We start from the raw sequence: 23088 nt of genomic DNA, 5'->3' as shown, positions 1-23088 counted from the left end.
GACTAAACATTTTCCTCCTTTAGCATGTTCTGCATCCAAAATGTATTTTATAACTGAGGAAAACATTCTGAAGACAGCTGGATACAATATTTTGAATATCACACCTACCTCATCACATTCATTGATTGCTGGAGTAAACTTGCTTCACTTCTGCTTGATGTACAGTGAATAATCATTTCCCACAAACACTCTGCTCTCCCTAGTTTTAATACTTTTCCTTTCTGTCGCACCTTTGTTAGTATCAGCTCTTTATGATGGCATGATTGCATCTTTAGCAGTATTGATCTTGGCTGCTTTCTCATAGCTAGGTTTCGTGCATACACAATGCATTCTCTCAATTAACAAAATCCTGCTGTTTAACACCAGTCCATTTGCTTACTTGTACTTCCATCAAATTAATAGCCGGCACCTTCTAGTTTCTCTGGTACAGCATACAGCTCTTCTTAACAAGCCTCATGCTTGGCCACCCTTTTCATTGTGTCAACCTCTGATTATATTTTTATCAACTCATCTGAATAGCTAATTAAAGATTCTGCTATTTTCCCGCCATTTGTTATTTGACTGTTTATATTCCCTCAGTGTTTTCTAAGTGCATTTAATTTATTTTCCTACTAAATTGCAGGAAGCAATCTTCTGTACCAAGGCTGAAACTTGAACTGTTTTTCACAGAACAGTTGTAAGATTTTTCCCAACCTAAGCTTTTCCTTCTTGATTTCTGGTTGATTTTTCTTTAAGGTGAGGCAAAATGGGTTGAAGTTTAATTGTGGTACCAGCCAGCAAGACTGTTCTGTAACGGTTTTGTTTTTATTTATGTATCTTTATTGATCAGGTTGTCCAGCCAGCTTTCAGGCCCATTTTAACAGTGACTCGGAGAAGCTCCATGTGTATCCCAAGTATTTTTGGTGATTTACATAAAAAAAGTATTCTAAATATAGTCAACTATCTGTCACATTAGACTAGTAATTTTTGGTGATTTATTCAAGGTGGTGCATATATACATGTCACTTAAATATTCATCTGTCTATAGCTATGTAATTGTATATACACACTGTATATACTCTCACACACACACACACACACACACACACACACACACACACATATATATATATATATATATATATATATATATATATATATATATGTGTGTGTGTGTCTGTATATAGAAAAATATTTACACATGAGTATATTGTTAACTTCCCAATGCCTTTCTTTATTCACTGGGTCTAGTGGACCTGTCTTGGCTTCCCCAGTGTATACTAGACCCACGTTTGGGACCAGTGAGAGAGATCAGGGACACTGGTGCAGCATCATACTGTTGCTTGGGAGCATACCATAACCAGTCACCTCACAGCAGACGTGAATTGTGCACTGACTGACTTCTGGAGGTACATGAGCTCTTCCATGCAGAAACTCCAAACAAGTGGCACACTGCTTGCAGCTTGAAGTTCACCAAGGGTAATCAAGATACTGTTTCACTTCATCTCCTCAGGGTGAGCAAGCTGTCATTTGTGCTCACTGCCATCATCCTCCTGCCCAGTTCCTCCAATGCCTGTGCCACTGATTAAACATGAGTCGTCTGCGGGGTGCAGTCAAATCACTTCACCATGTGGCCAGTGAGTCCTTTCTTAGCTGGTAACAATAACATTCATTGAGTCGCATTACAGTGAAAAGCTTTGACTGACTCATTCAGTCGAGCCACATGTAGTCCAATACAAACTGCAAATGTAAATCATTTCCTTTGTATTTTGCTCAACATACTTCAGTTGTAGCTATACCTCACATACGAAGATCAAACCCTTAACCCTTGTAAAAGTGATAGCAAATATAAATAAATTGCTTTGCTTTACATTTGTGATCTAAATTATATCCCATACAAACTTGTGTAATATTACCAAACCTGAACCAGTACCCCAAAGTCCTGTTTGTATTTCAACCTTTCCACCCATTCATCTAGTTCTATCCAAGAAGCAAGCCAGTTGTTCTTCAGTCTTGTTTTTTTTTTTAAACAAAGAAACATCTTTATTAAATTATCACTTAAGACATAGACAGTCATACAGCTGTATAAATGAAAAACCGTATTGACATAATCCCAGTTACAAACATTTAACATCACAAACCATACTGACGTGTGACATAGGCCATATTACATTTATGTAAATGACAATAAATCGTGGCACAATTGGCAATTTCAGTTGCAAACATTATACATTCCAAACTGTGCAACGCAACTGTAGCTGCAAATATCATTCATCACTTTTAACATATCCAGTCATTGTTAGTCAAACATTAATTACCTCATTCAAATCCTGCCTTCTTCTAAACCTCATTCCTCCTCTGCATGTCTTGATCCAACAGTTCCCATTTTTTCCTGTGTAATTTGATCTTACCCTTTTCTAAAGATCCAAGTTCCAGTTGTGTTAACTCTGTTACTATCTTCACTACTTCTAGTAAAGTTGGTTTAGACTTCAATTTCCATTTTCTAGTAATAGTTTTTTTGGTAGCCATCATACTTAGACTCAGCAAGGTCTTACTATGTCTAGGCAATTCTGAGTTTGTATCATAGCTCAAAAAATTATTTCTGTAGTCACTCCAAATTGCTCACCCAGCATCTCTGACAGAGCATTCTGCAGAGAATATTCGAAGTCTACCATCTCATTACACAGCCAGGAAATGTGTTCCTAGTTACCTCTTTCTGCTACATCACGCCTCCAAGATTTGCTATCTACATGAGGAAAATTCTTTGAAGTCTGCTTGGGTATAAAAGTACCTATGTAAGCACTTGCAGGCAAAGATCCAAAATCTTCTAGCTTTTGTTGCATATTTGGGAGACCTACATATATCCCCCATTGTTTCTTTGTGAATTGCTTATCCAGTCTCTTCCCAATCCTTTCTAACCTCCTTTGATTGGTGTATGTTTATCATGCAATATTTAATATGCTGTACTAATGATTCCTTTTTTAACAGCATTTTCTGTTCTAGAGTCTAACTCTTCTGGTGCTGGTCTTTAATTTAGTACCCCACTGTTTCTTTCTCTTTGCCTATACTTTGATATCAGTCCTTTATAGGGAAGGTAGTCTGTAACCTGCAGTCCAAATAAATTCTTGGCATCTTCCCATTCTATTACATTTCCCTGTCTAGTTATTTGCTCCTAATACCTTGGTTCCTTTGACAGTTTTCTCCAATAAATTCCAGCCTCTCTTTCCTATTGTCTGTATCCCTATTGGCAAAATCTCCTTTCTCCATTCCTGTGTTGGCTTAGTTCTTAGAATAGTTTCTGCTACTTTATGAATATAATGTGTATGGTTATTGTTATTCTCCTTGAAGGTCTGCATCCAAAGTTCCAGTCTGTCCCTGTTTCTTGAGCTTTCACCATTTCTATATCCTCCTTTTCCACTTTGAATTATAGGTTTCCGCTTCTGCTATGTATAGGAGTCTTAACTGTGTAGCTCTGAAATACCCCCTCAAATTGGATAATACCAATCAACCTTGTTCTATTGTAAGAATCATCTTATCCTACTTGACTCTTGCAGTCTTCCCATCCCATATAAAATCGTTCAGCTCTTTTTGCTATCCACAACTTCTCTGGTTGTTAAAAATATGCCTACCCTGTGTTTAATACTAAAAGGACTAAAAACATTTTAACTGCTTATATTTTATTATCCATAGCCATATAACAGAGCTTCCAATTTCTCAATTTTTGTATCGTCTTATGTTTTCTCTCTTCCCACATATCCTTAGCTGCCATACCAGAATCATTTTAATCCATACTCCTAAATGTCATTTTATCCCGTACCCATAAATATGGATATTGCTGAACCAGTTTATGCATGAGTACATAATTTACCACTATTGCCTTTCTTTTAGCTTCATTAATTTTGTATCTCAAAGATTTGAAATGGTCTCAAAATGTTCCACAACACTGTAATGTCCTTTTCTAGTTTTACCAGGTGTAAAATAATATCTGCAAATCGAGACAGCTTTTCATGGCTACCATACCAATTTATATCCTTGAATTTCTGAGTCCCTTATTTTCTTTGCCAGTGGTTCCAAATATGCAAATAACAAAGTGGAAGGAGGACATCAATGCCTGGTTCCTCTTCTCAAGCAGAAAGTATCAGAGGAACCTGCCTCTGATCCCTCATATATCCTCCTAATCAGCCTTATAATAGGGTCTATATTAGAATGCTGAAACTTCACTTGCGCGAATCCTGAAAAGCCGATACATACACTGCGAACTGCAAGAACACCGAACATCCTTAAGAGCGAAAATCAAAATATCGAATTACCATAGTTGGCCACCTCCACCGCCTGCTATGTACTGCCTACCCAAACAAAATAAATGTAAATGTATTACTTATATATGCACTTACCTTAACCCATGCTCTAACCCTAAGGTCAGTAACTATTGCATATTTACGTTAGGGAGCTATACCGGATAAGGGAATCTCCTACTGATGTTTTACCTCACTAAACGTGGTGTGGACAACTATGGTGATTCAGTATTTTGAATTTCGCACTTAAGGACGTTCGGTGTTCATGTGGTTCACTGTTTGTGTTGGCCTTTCGGGATTCACGTAAGTGAGGTTTCAATATTCTAATATAGACCCTTATAATATGTTCCCCTAATCAACCTTATAATTTTGTAAGGGAATGCAAATGCTTCCAATGCCCTGCTTATAAAGTCCCAGCTTACTATGTCAAATGCTTTCTCTGCTTCAAGACCTATGAAGAACAGTGATATATTCTCACATTCTTTTTCCCTCTGGATCATCAGTGTTCTGTTCATTTTGTCAAATGTTTGCCTCCCCTCCACAAAACCACATCAATCCATGTCCATCAATTTTGGTATCACTTTTTTGCCATACTTTTAGCCATTATAGACATAAACATTCTATAATCATGGTTCCATATTGAAATGGGGCCTGTATGAAGCTGCATCTGATTGATCTTTACCCTCTTTAGGTATTACAGCTACCACTGGGAAGTTGGTATTTTTCCTCCTCTTAAAATTCTGTTAAACAAAACCTTCCAGATCTTTATTAGTTTTCCCCTCCTATCTTCCAAACTTCCACAGGAACACAGTCTATTCATGTGCCTTTCCTGTAGATTGGTTATAGTGCAACATTTTTATCCCATCTCTTCCTATCGTAACTGTTAATAATGAGCCTCATCTACCTCTATCCTTGGCATATTTAATTCTTCCATAAACATTTCTATTAGTAACCTGTTCATGATTTCCATCTTTCTCTGCTTTATAGAGACTTTCATAGAATTTCTGAAATATTTCTAATATTTCTACAGGATCACTTTCTATCTTCCTTGTTATAGGTTCCCTAAGCTTCGCAACAGCCCTTTCTACTTTGTTGCCTGAGTTGTTGTGCTAACAGTTTTTGTGCTCTAAACTCATGCATATTGTTGAGGGTAATCCCTTACTTTGTGTTTAGTGTTCTGCAGTTGCTTTGTTCTGTGAGATTCTGCCTATTTTAAAATACTTCAACATTTATTAGTCCCTCTAAATAGTGCTTTTTTACTTTTAACCATATCTCCCTTTCTTTTTCCACCCTATTTTTAAACTCCACTTTAATTTTATCCCATTCCCTCGCTTTATTTGCAGAAGAAATGTATATCTTCTCTAATGGCTCCTGAATAATTTCCACTACCCATTCCTTAAATTCCACTCTTTTCAACAGGTAGGTGGGAAAGCACCAGTGTCTCAATTTTATTTCAATACCCTGTGTTTTTATTTTAGTTATTGGCACGTGATCTGAAGTAGTTATTAGTTGCATGTCAAGACCTTCAATTAAGTGCACATGTTCCTGTGGAAATGTAAATTCTGTGTAATCTAGTCCAGTTTTTGTGTCTTGGGAAATAATTCACTCTGAACATCTAGCACTGAATTCACATGTTCTATGCCAAATATTTTCATAAATGTCTTCAAAAATCGACTCTCCTTTGTTATATTTCCCTTATGAGCCCCACAGACACATCTTCACTGTTACAAATCAAACTGTAAGTAATATTCTTTGCTGAAAGCTGGTTATTTCTCCCAGAATTTACTTGAGCTCCATTATAGCAGTTTTAGGTGGGATATAAATATATGCCAGTGTAATCCTCCTTCCTTGCCAGTAGCCCCTTAGTAATTTTTCTTTTCTCATGCTCTTTTAACTAGATTTTTCTTTTTTGTTTCATTGTAGTACCTACATTTCTTAAAACTGGACAAGAAGAAAGTGAGATTTACTTACTAATTGCTACTACATTTCTACTGTGATATTTTATTAATTTTTCTCTGTCTATATGTGCAACTGTTTCCTGCATTCAGAACAAAACATTATAGTTTTGTTCAGCTACACTGCTGTGTATTTCTGAATGATATAAGTTTACTTTGACTTGACTTCATAATATTTTTTCCTGGAGAATCAAAGTTGTTTTTTAATGCAGAAGTAGTACAACAGTTTGTCCAACTAGAAGAGAGCTATCAAACAAAGAGGAATCCTCCTTATTCTTCTGATAATAAATCTCATAGAGACACCTTGCAAGTGAAGCCTTTTCCAAAATATTCCAAAGGAAAATGCTTGAGAGACTGAGAAAAGCAGAGGAGTTGACTAGAAGAAGCAGGAGGATGTTGGAAATGAACCAGAGACTACAGCTGGGAATGGAGATACAGGAAGAAAAAACGTAACTAAGAAATTAATGAAAAATGTGGGATTACAAAGCATCAGTCCCATTTGTGAAATCAGAAGAAACAAGAACTGGACTTTTTATACTTTACTTTAACTTGCTTGAAGGGACTTCAACCAACACTATGTCATTATCAAAGTCATTAAAGTTTGGAATAAGATTAAGGAGTGGGGAAGAGGATGGAAAAAGCTAACTGTAAATTAAACAGTTTTTGTTAACAGTATTTTTATAAAACCTGACATACTGCATGTTAGTGTTAGTAAAGGCAGTATAAATGTTGTGTATATAGATATTAAAAAAGTAAACAAGTGCCCTTTTTTTTCTTTCTGCTTTCTTGTTTAGTTTAAGAAATGTAAGTACTGCATTGTAAAGAGAAGAGTGTGAACAAAAGCATGTTTGTAAGATAATAGGCTTTTACTATTAGGCTGTTGAGATGAGGGACAAGTTGTAAAAGTATACACAGCATAATATAAATAAAATGGATATGCTTTTTCCTACTTTTGTATATGGGAATTACTGGGCTAAGGCATTTGACTTGATCTAACAAGTTTTAAGTGGAAGCAAGTAAGTAAAAGAACATCTAGTATAATGAAAAGTTTTCCTTTAACAAATAAGTGTTCACAGTGCAACATGAGAAGCTTGTAACTGAAGGCAACTGTATCTGGTTATCATGTTTCTATGGAGACAAGCGAATAAGAAGGCAAAAATACTTCTCTCTCAATGGCCAAAAAATGAATGTTTTCTGAAACCATTCAAGATGTTTACTTCTAGGAGGGGAATAAAGATGAAACAAAAGCAGACAGCACTTGGTGTAAGTAGAAGCTCTGGCTGTACCACACATCTTAGCATGGATAACCTTCATTATAGGTCATTTAAAGCCTGTGAGTATAGCTGCCAGTTGGGGACAATTGCTTCTATTAGGAGGGTTAAACTTCATTATTTGAAGATGAGCATAGTTTTGAATGTTTGTATTAAGTTATAGGTTATGGAGGTGTTCTGAGGGTTTTTATTAAAACAAAAAGTCTTGTAAGATGTGGCATAGATTCACGTGGATATGACAAGAAAGAACTGCATAAAAGATCAACCTGCAAAACATTAGTATATGCATGTAACACAAAAGTTGAAAGTAGACATTCAAAAAGGCTGTTATGCATAACAGGTGGGAATAATAACTTTTTATCATAATGGCAGCACTTTCCATATTATCTTTGAATGTGAATGGTCTCAAAGATGTATACAAAAAGAGTAGTGAACTATATTAATAAATGCAGAGTGCAAAGAGCTGTGATACAGGAGACCTATTCTAAAAGAACTGAGCATGTGAATTTGATAAAAGGATTTACAGATGGTTATTCAGTGGAATATCTAGGACAAAGTAAAAGGAGGGTGCCTATCCTAATTGCTACAGGAGCTCCATTATTGATATTGGGTAATGGTAGATTTGTAGTAGCAAGGGGCTACTGACAAGGGAGGAGGATTGTGTTGGCATGTATTTATATTCCATCTAAAACTGCTAGAGTAAAGCTTAGGAAAAATGTGTGAGAAATGATCATCTTTCAGCAGGAAATATTACTTATAGGTGGGGACTGGAATTTGATTTGCAACAGTGAGGATGTTATCTGGGGGGCATAGAAGGGAAATATAGTAAACAAAAGGGAGATTTTTGAAGAAATTTATAAAAATATTTGGTATGGAAACTGAATTTTGTAATACGAGCTTGGAGAGAGAATTTACATATTCCCAAGATAAAAAAACGGGTTAGGCTAAACATGTTACATTTCACAGGAACATGTGCATTTAATTGAAAATGTTAATACACATCCAATCATTTCAGATCATGTGCCACTAATAACTAAAATAAAAATGTAGAGTAACAAACTAAAGATGAGACACTGGTGCTTCCCCCACCTGTGAAACAGTGAAATTTTAGGAACAGGTAGTGAAAATTATTTGAGTTATTAGGGATGGTAGTGGATGCCACAGTGGTACATCAGTACCGTTGTCGCCTCACAGCAAGAGGTTCTCCAGTTAGATTCTTTACTGGGGTGCCTTCTGTGCAGAGTCTATATGTCCTCCTTGCATTGTGTGGGTTTCCTCTGGGTGCTCCAGTTTCCTCCCACAACACCAAGATATGCATCTGGAGCATTTCTCTCTGGTCCTCTGCTGAAAATTGGCTTTGTTCCAAGTCCAACTTTCCCGGTAAACAAAGGTTAAATAAAAATATAGTACTCCAGAAAATATGGCTAGCGAGTGAGGTAAAATGAAAGTGGAGTTTTAAATCAAGATAGAAATAAAAGAAAGAGATGTGGTTAAGAAGTAACAGACAAAGGATAAAGTATTGCAGAGTAGGGGGAATCCCTCCGAACAAGAAGAGGCACAACTGCAGAGTGCGAAAGAGAAAATTAAGAGACTACCTGTAAAATATGAATGAGTTTAAAAAGATTGCTGGTAAGCAACTGTTTTTTTTTTTTTAAACTAGAGCACAAAAGCAATTGGCACAACAGCTCAGGCAACAGAAAGTAGAAAGGGTTGTTGTCAAGTTTAGGAAGTCTATAACAAGGAAAATAACCACAGATCCTGGAGAGGTATTAGAAATATTTCAGAAATGTTATAAAAATCTGTATAAAGCAGAGAAATGTGGAATTGAAAGTATAAATGGAAATGTTTATTGAAAGATTAAATATGCCAAGGTCAAAGGTAAACTAAGCTCAACTATCAACTGCTACGATAGGGTGGATGAAATAAAAATGGTGTACAACCAGTCTACAGGAAAGTCTCTAGGAATAGATGATGTTCCTGTAGAAGTTTGGAAGGGAAAGAAATGATAAAGTTCTGCAAAGTGTTTTTTTCAGTGTTTTAAAAGGAGGAGAAACACCAACATTGTAGAAGCAAGCTGTGGTGGCTGTAATACGTAAAGACTGTAAAGAGCCATCAGATCCAGGTTCATATAAGCCCATTTCAACTCTAAACCATGACTGTAGAGGATTTGTCTATAATGACTAAAAGAATGGCAAAGGCGATGCCAGAATTGATAGCTATGGATCCAATGTGGCTTTATGGAGGGGAGGCAAACATTTGACAACATTTAATAAAACAATGATGATCCAAAGAGAAGCAGAATGTAAGGAAAACCACTGTTGGTGGGTCTTCATGCAGAGAATGCATTCAAAATGGTAAGCTGGGATTTTGCTTAAAGCAATAGAAGCATTTGCATTCCTTAAGACAATAATAAGGTTAATTAGGAGGATGTATGAGAAACTGGAGGTGAAAATTAAAGTGGGACTTCTTATTTAAGTATGTTAGAATAGAGCAACCAGGCTGGGTGTCCTCTTTCACCCTGTTTGCGTTGTTAGAACCATTGACAAAGAAAATAAGGGGCTCAGAAATTCAAGGCTATAACTGGTATGGTAATCAAGAAAAGTTGGCTTTATTTTCAGATGATATTTTGTACCTGATAAAATCAGAAAAGGACATTTCAGTTGTAAGATTAGGTTTCATTTATATGTAGTGTGCTGGACATAAATCCAGTATTTTCTTTGCATTGACCTTGAAATGCAATTGCATTAAAGCAGGCTTGTATATTAATTTTATATTTTACACTTTACTTGTTTCAGTGAATGCAGTTGAATTGGAAGGAAATGTTTCGGTACAAATAAATAGCCTTCAGTCAAGAATACTGATGAGAATAAAATGTGCTAACAGTATGTACAGTATATTGAGTACAAACAGATGTTGTTTAGATGGTATGGGGCTTGGGAACCAGGGTTCAAGAGAAATGTAGAACTTGTAGGAAATTTAGAGAGTTTTGGTATTATTAGGAGATATACTTTAGACCCAGTAGTCCGTGAGTTAGTTTGGACTGATAAACAGAAAGTCTTACCAGTGCAGTCCACAGAAGTTCAATATAGACCTTATATGAAATTATGCTAAATAGTCAAGAAGGGGCTGGAATTTACTGGAGAAAACTGGCAAAGGAATCAAGGTATTTGGAGCAAACAGAGAGGTAAAGGTAATAGAATGAGGATAATCCAAGAATACATTTGGACTGCAGGCTAGAGACCACCTTCCTTATCAAAGACTGATATCTGGATATAGGCAAAGAGAAAGGAATAGCAGGATTTTAATTGAAAGACCAGCACTGCTAGAGATTTTAGTTGAATCTAGAAAAGAAGCTGCTGTTAAAAAGGGGATAATTAGTAGGGCATATATAAACATTGCATGATAACAATAGGAATCAGAGGATATTAGAAAGGATGAGAGGGGAGGCTGGATAATCAATTCACAAAGAATCAATGGAAAGATATATGTATGGATCCCAAATATGCAACAAAGTCTGGAAGATTTAAGATTTTTGCTTGGAAGTGTTTGCATAGGTATTTTTATACCCGAAATAGACTCCAAAAAAAATTTCCTCGGGTAGATTGTAAATATTGGAGGTGTGATGGGGAAGAAAAGAAGGCAATTAGGAACATATTTTTGGGAGTGTAATGAGTTGGCAGAATTTAAAAATTCTGTGTAGACTACTCTGCCAGAAATACTGGGTGAGCAAATTGGTGTAACTAAGGAAATTATTTTTTGAGTTGTGATACATAATTGGAACTGCCTAGACATAGTAAGGCCTTGCTGAGTTTACTTATGGTGGCTGCCAAAAAAGGTAACTACTAGAAAATGGAAGTTGATGCCTAAATTAGCCATACTAGAAGAAGTGAATATAGAAAGAGAGAGAAAAGAACTGAAAGTGGGGTCTTTAGAGAAGAGTAGGAGCAAATTACATAGAAAAATGGGAATTGTGGGAAGAATACATACAGAATAATGTTTTGGAGGAGGAATGAGGTTTAAGGGAGGGCAGGAATTGAATCAGCTGTGTAATGTTCAATTGTCCTTGACTGTGTAGATGGTTATATGTGATTATGTAATGTTTGCAATTGAAAATATGTCAATATGGTTTGTTGCAGTTTTATATAAATGTATAATTGCTGTTGGTCCAGATGACATACCTGTGGAAGCATGGAGGTATTTAGGTGAAATGGCAGTGGAGTTTTTAACTAGATTGTTTAATGAAATCTTGGAACATGAGATAATGCTTGAGGAATGGAGAAAGTGTTTTGGTACTGATTTTTAAGAATAAGGGTGATGTGCAGAGTTGTAACTACAGAGGGATTAAACTGATCAATCACAGCATGAAGTCATGGGAAAGAGTAGTGGAAGCTAGGTTAAGAAGGGAGGTGATGATTAGTGATCAGCAGTATGGTTTCATGCCAGGAAGGAGCACTACAAATGCGATGTTTGCTCTGAGAGTGTTGATGGAGAAGTACAGAGAAGGTCAGAGGGAGTTGCATTGTGTCTTTGTGGATTTAGAGAAAGCATATGACAGGGTGCCTAGAGAGGAGTTGTGGTATTGTATGAGGAAGTCAGGAGTGTCAGAGAAATATGCAAGAGTGATACAGGATATGTACGAGGATAGTGTGACAGTGGTGAGGTCTACAGTGGGAGTGACTGATGCTTTTAAGGTGGAGGTGAGATTACATCAAGGATCAGCTCTGAGCCCTTTCTTATTTGCAGTGGTAATGGACAGGTTGACAGATGAGATCAGACAGGAGTCCCCGTGGACTATGATGATTGCAATTGACATTGTGATCTGTAGTGAGAGTAGGGAACAGGTGGAGGAGACCCTGGAGAGGTGGACATGTGCTCTAGAGAGAAGAGGAATGAAGGTCAGCAGGACTAAGACAGAATATATGTGTGTGAATGAGAGGGAGGATAGAGGAATGGTGAGGATGCAGGGTGTAGAGGTGGCGAAGGTGGATGAGTTTAAGTACTTGGGATCAGCAGTTCAGAGTAATGGTGAGTGTGGAAGAGAGGTGAAGAAGAGCGTACAGGCAGGATGGAGTTGGTAGAGAAGAGTGTCAGGAGTGATTTGTGACAGACGAGTACCAGTAAGAGTGAAAGGGAAGGTCTACAAGAGGATAGTGAGACCAGCTATGTTATATGGGCTGGAGACAGTGGCATTGACAAAAAGGCAGGAGTCAGAGCTTGACGTGGCAGAGTTGAATATGTTAAGATTTGCACTGGGTGTGACGAGGATGGACAGGATTAGGAATAAGTATATTAGAGGGTCAGCCCAGGTGGACAGGATTAGGAATAAGTATATTAGAGGGTCAGCCCAGGTTGGAAGGTTTGGAGACAAAGCCAGAGAGGCAAGATTACATTGGCTTGGACGTGCTGAGGAGGGATGCAGAGTATATTGGGAAAAAGATACTAAGGATGAAGCTGTCAGGTAACAGGAAAAGAGGAAGGCCTAAAATAAGGTTTATGGATGTGGTGAGAGAGGACATGCAGGTGGTTGGTGTGACAGAGCAAGATGCAGAGGACAAGAAGAAATGGAAACAGTTGACCTGCTGTGGTGACCCCTAATGGGAGCAGCCGAAAGAAGAAGATAATTGCCTGTGTCATAAGTGATAATTTATTAAAGATCTTTCTTGTTTAAAAAAAGGAAGTTTGTATCCCTGGCAGTTTTTGTTTTCCATCATTTGGATCAGTCTTCACTTTCACTTCCCCTACTGATTTCATTTTTTGCAGCCTCATTTATGATGTTTTTTTAAGCATCCACTTGTCCGTTGTTTTCCCCAACTTTTTCTGTTAGCCATGTTGAAGTGCAGAATTAAGCAGCAATCTTGGAGCAGCTCCTCTCAGGAAGTTGCCTTAAGTATATTTTCAAGAGGAAACCCTGATACGTGTGTGTCTGTGTCTGTGTGTGTGTCTGCTCTGTGATCACACAGTTCCAGATAAAGGGAAACCCATAGGTTCTCTGTCATTTCATTGCTGGAACCTGTCCTGTGTTCTGAGAGACTGCCTTCCAATCTGCAAGCATACAGAGCTGAGTGTATATTTTTTGGTTTTAGAGTTTGTACTGTTAATTGTTGCTTAGATCTCTGTTGAAACTGCTTTCCCCACCTCCCCCTATTTTCTGCCATGTCTTCAGTTGGTATAACTGGTAAAAACAGCTTGTGTGTTATCTGACTCGAGGATCACTTGCATAAAATTAGACCTGTTAGTAACAGCCTGCATTTCATTGCTGGAACCTGTGTTCTGAGAGACTGCCTTCCAGTCTATCTGCAAATATACAGAGCTGAGTATATTTTTTTTGTTTTAGAGTTTGTACTGTTAATTGTTGCTTAGATCTCTGCTGAAACTGTTTTGTCCCACCCACCCTCCATATTTCTGGCTTGTAGTTTTGGTGGCTTTTGCAGTTGCCCGCCCCACTGTAGATTTGATCTGGGACAATCCCCCAGTCCCATCTGTTTACCACATTCTGCCTAATGAACTCTTTCTGCATTTGCTTTTAGTCCTTTTTAATTTAATTGCATTTTTTAAACTGTGTTTGGTCTAATATTGCTACATACTCGTGTGCTAGCTTGCACTGCATGCAAATTGTTTTTACTACTGTTTTAGCTACTTTTCTGTAAAAAAAAAACTGTAAGCCTGTTTCCTACCTTTCCTGTAACTAGTGTTCCAGATACAGATTTGCTGTATCCAGGACTGTATGTAAGCTTCTGAGCCCCCCAAAGCCTTTCTGTTTTGGAGGGTAGCCTTCTAGCTTATCAGTGGGAGTGGTAAGCACTAGGTAACCTGTTTACCCAGAAATTGTAGTTATTGGCCGTTTGGGAAATCTCTTCCATCTCTCTCAACTTTCTGATTTGAAAGCCCACATTTGCACTTGTTTCTGTCCTGTAACTCGTCTAGTGCAGATAGATTCTTAGTTTTAGCCCTTAAATTTGCTTATTCATGCTCAGCGCTTATTCAGAGCTTGTAAGCACCAAATAAGCTACTAATTACTATAGCACTCAACCTTCCTCATTACCCAGAGGAATACAGTTGTTGTATTTACTTTTCTCACTTGCTTAGAGAAAAACAGCCCTTGTATTCACTTTCCTCACTTATCTAGAGGAAAATAGTTTTTTTATTCAGGAATGTCCAAGGGTCAGCTACGAATGTTCTCTCCTGTCTATCTGATGAATCTGGGCATCTTGAGGCCATGTAGAAATTACCTCATATATACAGACAACCCTCTCCTCCTACTACCCAACACTACAACCTGTGAGAGATGCATTTATCTAGCCAAATTGGAGGTAAAGCGCTCTCCAACCAAGACTGAACTTGACAGTCATGAGGAGAAGGTAAACATTTGCACCACACCACACTCATCACATACTCTCACTAAATCTACACCACCAAAATCCACACATAGAAACACAAAAACATTCGCGGACGCTCTCAATAATCTATCTGAGCAACAGAGACCTCTAAAGCAGAAACGCAAGCAACCTCCATCCCCCAACACAACCCAAATGACACATAGCCCACAGACTCAGTGTACCACTTGACCACAGCCAATAAGGCAAAACAACGTACCTAACACAGTAGTCATAGGTGACTCTATAGTCAGGCACATTGATGTCCCACTCATCAGGCTAAACAAGGAGAAGGTTACTGGCAGCTGCCTGCTGGGTGCCAGGATCCGCCACATAATGCAAGCACTCTTGTCACTCCACAACAAGTACAAATAAGAGACTGTCATTGTCTAGGTTGTTGTGAATGACCTGAGATGTACCTCCCTGGACTACATGAAGAGACATGGAAGAGCTCTCCAATCTTGTAGCCTAGGCAGGTATGACCGTAGCCCTAAGTAGCATTCTGCCATCGCCCAGAATGATACTGCAGTACAAGGACAAAATGATTGACTTCAACAATTGGCTAAGCTTCTGGTGTCATTCTAAGGGAATCCCAGTATCTGTCTGCTTGGGATGACATGGTCGACAGACCATGATGCTTTGCCATAGATGGCCTGCACCTATCGCCCCTGGGATTCCGGATACTGGCTAAGGCTCTTGCTGCCCCTATAGTGCCTTTTTAGTCAAGGGTCAAATGACAAATTCACCACCTTACAGGAACAGGCAATCCAAAACTGAGGCTAATGCTACTCAGTGCTAGAAAATCTGAAAATGCACTCACTCGAGGCACTCCTTAAAATGGAGAACATCGATATCTGTACAGTGACTGAGACCTGGTTCAAGGCTCCAGAGAGCACCCCTGCACTACCAAGCTATAACTCATACCACACTTTTCGGCCATGTAACCTGGACCTAAACACCAAAGGTGGAGGATATCCACACCTCCAGGCTAGTTGCTCAGCATAATGCATCTGAGGTTATCCAAGTACAACTAACTCTGGGCAAAACTGCAATCCAAATTGTAGCTTACTACAGATCCCCCACCATGCCCCAGGATTTCCACTCCTCTTTTCTTGATGTGCTGGAAAATATTAGGGTTCAACCAAACACCCTAATAATGGGCGACGTTAACTACCCCACCATTAACTGAGAAAACTACTTGTGTACCAACTCCTTAGCTCAACACTTTCTGGAATTCATAAACTCCAATGCCCTGGATCAACTTATCCACACCCTCACCAGGGGCAACAATATCCTAGACCTAGTTATTACTAACATGAGTGACTGGTGTTCCACACCTGAAGTCCACTCCTCGTTGGTTCTATCCGACCATAAGATAATCACTCTTGATATCCACATCCTGCCCCCACCCCACATTAAGGAAACCATGGTAAAAAATTTCTCCAAAGCCAACTTCATGCTTCTTATAAGTGGTGAACTTCATGACTCCCATGCAGATGGACAATACAGTTACAACTGCTGAATCCTACACAAATGCACTGTATAAGCACTTACACGAGTGCATAGATCATGCTATCCCAAACAGAACCAAGACACTATCCTCCAAAAAAAAGAAGCCAATCTGGTGGTCCCCTGCCATAAACAAACTGTACAAACAGAAGGAAGAAGCTGTTGCAAAAGAGAGTAAAATCCCATGAGTGGAGGAGCTCTCCGGTCAGCCTCAGTAAGAAGCTGAGATCACTTATAAGATCCTCCAAAGCTAGCTATGAAAACAAAATCTCCACTAATTCCAAGGACAACCACAAAGCATTCTATAGCTATGTCAAGAATCTAGATGGCAACACCCAGATCTGCTCTGAGTTACAGCACAATGGCACAACAATTACAGAACTAACTGATATTGCCAACATCCTGGCAGATAGGTTCAGTGCTAACTTTACCCCCCCCCCCCCATCCCCTAAAGGGCCCATATCCATACAGGAAGAATGCAGTTTCCCTGCAATCACAACTACACAAGTAAAAGCTGCACTCTCTAAAGCCAAAAACACAGCATCCATGGGACCGGACAACATCCCAGGCTGCGTTTTACACGAACTTCAGAACATACTGGCTCCTGACTTAAGCACCATGTTCAATAATAGCCTCGCATCAGGCTTTGTGCCCACTGAATGGTGCACAGCAACAGTTATCCCACTCCACAAAGGGGGAGCCATCACTGATTCTGGGAACTATCAACCTATTAGCCTGATGAGCCTGGTCTGCAAGGCCATGGAACGTATCATCCTGGAACTCGTATACAAAAACAATGGTAACCTCCAAACTCTGGATCCCACCCAGTTCGGGTTTGTGAAAGTCAGATAATGCCTCCTGAACCTGATCAATTTCTTTGAGGCAGTCACCAAAGCCGTAGATGAGGGTAAGGTGGTTCACACAGCCTATCTTGACCTCGCCAAGGCTTTCGACACCATCCCCCATTCTGGAATTATAGCTAAACTCACTAAACTAGGTATAAATCCCTACGTCACAAGATGGGTTTCCAACTGGCTCACTTACTGAACCCACACTGTAAAAGTTGCAGACTCCAAATCTGACCTCAAAGCAGTGACAAGTGGAGTACCACAGGGTTCCATCCTGGGACCTCTCCTGTTTGGTATCTACTTCTCTGAAATTCAGGCTAACAGAAGGCCTCTGGCTAATGAAGTTCACAGATGACTGCAAACTAGGAGCCATAGTCAAGTCCCCAAATGATGTGGACATCCTACAGAAGGGCCTCGCTGAGACAGATGCCTGGTGTCAGAGCCATGGCCTCAAGCTCAATGCCAAAAAGTGCAGTGTCATCCCCTTTGGTAAAAACTCTGTGCCCATGAACTACCGCATAGGCAGCAATCTACTTAACACCGAATGTGTGATAAGAAACCTTGGGACCCAGGTGGACAGTAGTCTCTCCTTTGATAGTCACATCACCACAGTAGTCAGGAAGTCCTTCTACATGGCGCAGCATCATAAAAGGGTTCTCATCCAGGAAAAAAGAGGTCATTGTTCCCCTCTGCTCGACACTCATTAGACCCATTATAGAGTACAACGCCCCTTTTGGAATGTACCTCACAAGACATCTGAAGCAGCTGGAAAGGCCACAGAAGTACCTCACAAAGAGGATTACTGGCCTCAAACAAATGCCCTACACTGACTGTCTCAAACTCCAGCTTTACTTCATAGCATATCACCTACTCCAAGGTGATCTCTGCCTAACATATAAAGCTATGTCAACCTCAGAGCTGTTGGGCATGCCACACCTAAAGAAATCCCAGTCCTTACGAGCTACACGCTCTAGGGACCTAAACCAATAAACATGACATGCTGGAGGGATAGATTCCTGTCCCAGAGACTTCCCATACACTGGAACAGGCTACCCATCTATGTCAAACAAAGTTCTTCATTAGCACTCTTCAAGAAAAATCTTGATGAGTGAATGGGAAATGCACCCCTGGGATCACTTCTGTCTCTGCTCGACAGTGGACAGGAAAATAACTTTCTTGAGTGGCATAAGCCAGGGAACCTTGTTGGCTAGGCTTACATAGGCCCTTGGGCTGATAGGTTCATAGGTAGGTACTAGGCTATGTATATTGTTTTTCCCACTATCTGTTCACTTTCTCATTGTGAATATGATATTTGATGACATGGACACTGGTTGAAAGGAATTCAATTAACTGGATCAGCAAGTTGTCCTGTGACTATATGGCATACTGTGCAGTAGAACTTCAAGTAGCAGGTACTTAAACAACCATGCGAAATGTTACACTGGTAGGACTTTTGGCTAAAGCAGATATTTTAGTCAGATTTTCTTAGCTTTCGTTACTACTTAGTATTTGCAAGAAGACGGTCTCCCCATACTGACTCCTAAATTGCTGTATGTCAAAGTAAAGGGAATACTCCCACATACTACTTTTGCAATGCTCTCACTATTACCATGTTCATACTACAATTATTATACTCAAATATTTAGTAGGCACCCTTTTCTTAATGTAATATGTCATTTTATACAAGTCTAAATTTGTGTGTTGAGGTGAGGCCATAAATCCATTGACAAAAAAGTTCCTATTGTATTGAACTAACTATGATTTTTGCTTCTAATTTATTACTATAGCAATACAGATGTGTATTGTGTATCTAGATGTGTACTGAATCTTTCACCTTGAACAGAACGCATGTACTCAACCCTAATGGAAATAGTGTCATGCAGTAGGACAGACTCTTTCTGTAATGTTCCCATAAGACATTGCATTTACCTGTGTATAACAGACCGTCAGTTTGCTTTTGAAAATCCTTGGTGAAACATCCAAGGAATACTATGATATTTGAGTAAAAAATGCTCCTAAGGCTGCCATTCCGTCCTTTAGCTCAATCTTGTAGTTCATTGCAGAAGTTGGGCCAGACATATTGCCATGGCACTTTAAGGAATAATTATGGTCTCTCTCCAATGCATTAAAGTTTACTCATATAGGGAAATACATGATTTTTAGTTGTAATGTAATGGCAGCTCAAGACAAATATGTTTAGACTTGCCAGACTGTGACACTGAAATGATTCTGCATGCTCACTTGCTAGCTACATTATATAGTGGGATCTAGCCCCCTACTACATAGCCAGCCTATGTTCAATTAGTAGTCCCAGTAATGGAGAAGCCAAAAAGCCACGGTGGTACAGTGGTAGCATTGTTGCCTCACAGCAAGAGGTTCTCCTGTTTGATTCTCTGCTGGAGTGCCTTTGTGTGGAGTCTGCATGTCCTCCCCACGGTCGAATGGCCTCCGAAAGACATGCGTGAATGGGCGTGCCTTCTCTGAAGGTTGGGCTGACAACTCAGCACCATAAAAATCTACTACCAATCATTAGCGGGCTGGAGTTCCGCTGCAGCAACCCCTAACTGGGAAAAGCCGAAAAGACAAACAAATAATGGAGAAGCCAGATGGGGAGAAAAGGAATGAAGAGGTGATGTCTGCTTGTCTCTACCAGGTTGAGGTTGAAAGGTGCTTCCTGTTAATGTATCCTCACTGAAGACCAGGGACTAGAGCATAGGGTGGCTCCTCTTTTATAGTTATGTGCGCATACACTTCTTAATATTAGGACGATGGACAGTAAAGGACTGGAGCATAATGAATCAAACTGAGAAGTGGTACCTGCTACAAGAGTCTCTTTCAAAGCTCTACTGTATTGCACCTGTACATTTAGCATTGTACACAGAGTGTGGAAAAAAATGTGATACTACTATTCAGCACTACAAGATGGGAGTGAACTTAAAACACGAACATTCCCATCCTTTTAGAACAGGGGGCAGGATTGGTGTCATCTTGCATCATGAAGACTTTCTCTGAGGAGGTCCAGAAATGTGCTGTATATCAAGTAGACAAGCCCACTCAAGGAGTACATACACTGTTGTCGAGCATCATAGGTTGCAGCAGCTTGAACCTGTTTTGTGGCTTGGCATTGCACAATGCTCTCTGGCTAATGAGGGCTGTAAGTATATATCTATTAATCTCCTGCAGAATGGCATCCAAGTTCTCCTGGCTGTCACCTGACCCAATTTCATCCTCAGACTCTCTGGCCAGGAGAGGAATAAATAATACCTAACACGGGAGTAAGGACAGAGGGATGGAGACCAAAATAAAAGTTTTCTCACATGTACTTTTGGGCATGAATGAAAGGTCTAACCCTAAGGCAAATCTCTTTAAAAAAAATAAATAAGACTGTGTTGATGCTTTGGCTAAGGTGGCAGGCATACAACTGCAAATGATTACATAACCGAGGCACTCCTCTTCCTTTAAGGATAAGGTCTGTAAGTCTATTCTGGATGCTGCCTTTTGGGGATAGGAGTTTGTCTTCAATCAAGCCTCCCAAGACTTGAGACCATCCAAAACAGGAATTAGATCCTGATCACTGTCATGCCTCTATGGCCCTGCTGTTCCTTTCAGGCTAGATGAAAGAGGGGGGAGAGAGGAGGCCCCTTACAGATTGAGAAGGGTCTTCAAGTGTCTGGCAGTGTTGCCACAGGGACTGTACTAGCAAAGTTTTCCTGAAGTGCAGTTGTGCTCACCAAGCAGTTAGTCGTGACTGCAGTCTATGGCTGTGATAGTGTGATTGTCAGAGTTCAGCCTGTCTTGGAAAGCTTTGACAAAGGACTGGTAGATTCACAGGATGATCACTGATGACCATCTTTACAAGTGGTAGGTTCCCCATTGGAGTACTTTCTTTATGGCCCACCCTTTGACCACATGGGTTTTCATTTGGGGTTGCAGCTTGCTCTCACATCTTCGACATACTGCTAGGTGAATTGGTGATACTTATAATAGCCTTCTAGTTGAACTTGAAATGTAGCTATGGGCTTTTGTCCTGTGAGCATTTGGTGTCCAGTCTAGGATTCTTTTTGGTACACTTATTGCTTGGGGAATAGGCAACTGCTCATGGTGTACCCAGAATGGTGTTAATATGTATTTGAAAAATCAATGAATGGATGGGTTAGAAAGACATGTGCTTTTGGTATCTGTAAAGGATGTGTTGTCTTTGTCCTAGTAAATCAATGGGTTTACATTTTCTTGCCATTGATTCACCCTTTAATGTGTATCTTTTTATTTTTCTCTTAAGGATCTTTTATACAGACGAGCACGAGCACTTGTTGATTTTGAAAATTCAAATAAGGCTCTGGACAAAGCCAGGCTAAAAAGTAAAGATGTGAAGCAAGCAGAAATACAGCAGCAAGTTAGCTGTCAAAAATTTGAGAAAATATCAGAGTCTGCCAAACAAGGTAAAATATCTTCAGATGTTTGCTTTTATGTAAGAATGCACTTATTTTAAAAATAGGAAACACATGATTTCTGTGAACAGGCCTCAACCATTTTGAGCCTTTATAACTTATTTTCTTGCTGTATTTCATTTTTTAATGTTCATTGGAAGTGCATAATACTAAATAACATCTAAGTATAAGAGTATGTGGGAGGCAGAATAGCGAACTTTGCATTCAGAAATATTTTAGGTGTTTACTGTTTATTTCAGAGTGCATCGGCTAGGCTGTTTTTTAACTTCATTTTGTAGGTCTTTTATCATGCATATTGGTGGAATCCTGCTGGTGTTCAGGTATTTTCGAAGGCCAGGTTTGAGGAAACTGCCCTGCTGCATACAATATTGCATAGCCTAAATTTTAACAGTTTAATTTTTACCGACCACTGAACTTGGGCAGCAAACGTATTTATGGGCTGGGATCCATTCATAGTACAAAGACATATTTCATGCATTGTGCTCAGTAATTGTGTGCAACAAGCAGCCCTGAATAGTGTGTTGTTGATGACCAAGCAACCTAGTGGAGAACATCAAACAAACTGCCAGCACCAAATGGGAAATAAAAATGCCCTTTATTATAAACAGACCGGTTTGGGCCAAAAAGCCTTTATCAATGTAAAAAAGAGATAAGTCAAAGCTAATCTCTTATAAATCATTGAAGCATCACAAAGTATCCAATCAGACAATAACTAATTAATAATTAGATTGACAAGAACTACTGGATAATTTAAATAAACCCTTCACCAAAAAACATGATTACCCTGTCAGGACTAAATATAATACCAGAAAACAAAAATGATGCATAAATCATTGAAAGTTACAGATGTTCATTTAGACCCGGTGGAAAAAGTCCACCAAGTCTGATTATCCAACCTTTTTGCTTTCTGGTCACTATCTCATGCCATCTGGCTTTAATAAATGTATGGCCACCTACTTTATCAATAATAGTAAATTGAAAATTAGCATTACTATGCACAAGAGTGTGCTTATACAGAGCATTGGTAATAACCTTAGTTCTCATATTACTAAGATGTTCTGAAATACGTAACTTCATGGGTCTGGACGTTTGTCCAGTATAAAATGCAGAGCAATTACAAACAGCCAAGTAAATAAACCAGTCAATACTACAATTAGTCAAATATTTAATTTCTAAGACCCATGTTGTATTCTTACTACTGAACTCCTTAGGTTTTACCACATATTTGCAAAAACTACAATGACCACAAGGGAAACACCCCCTCAAAGTGCTACCATCCAAAGTACATTGAGACTTAATACTGGGAAAAAAAGCACGTTTATAAAAATTGAAGTAACCTCCTGAGGTGACCCCTCTTTGAAAAGAAAAAGCACACCTATCATCCAGTATTTGTCCAAGATATTCATCAGC

General features: G+C 39.1%; 1 protein-coding gene across 1 annotated transcript in view; it reads left to right on the top strand.

Annotated features, from left to right (window-relative positions):
• SNX5 (sorting nexin 5) overlaps positions 1 to 23088 on the top strand; it is a 1365310-nt gene that overhangs the window by 1089231 nt on the left and 252991 nt on the right. Inside the window, 1 exon segment of the mRNA XM_044056982.1 lies at positions 21510 to 21669. Coding sequence (XP_043912917.1) covers positions 21510 to 21669 — 160 coding nt within the window.

This window comes from Protopterus annectens, chromosome 1.part2 (assembly GCF_019279795.1).
Source record: "Protopterus annectens isolate FY-2018-M chromosome 1.part2, PAN1.0, whole genome shotgun sequence".
NCBI classification, from domain to species: Eukaryota; Metazoa; Chordata; order Ceratodontiformes; family Protopteridae; genus Protopterus; species Protopterus annectens.
This window is presented reverse-complemented; position numbering and strand designations above follow the sequence as displayed.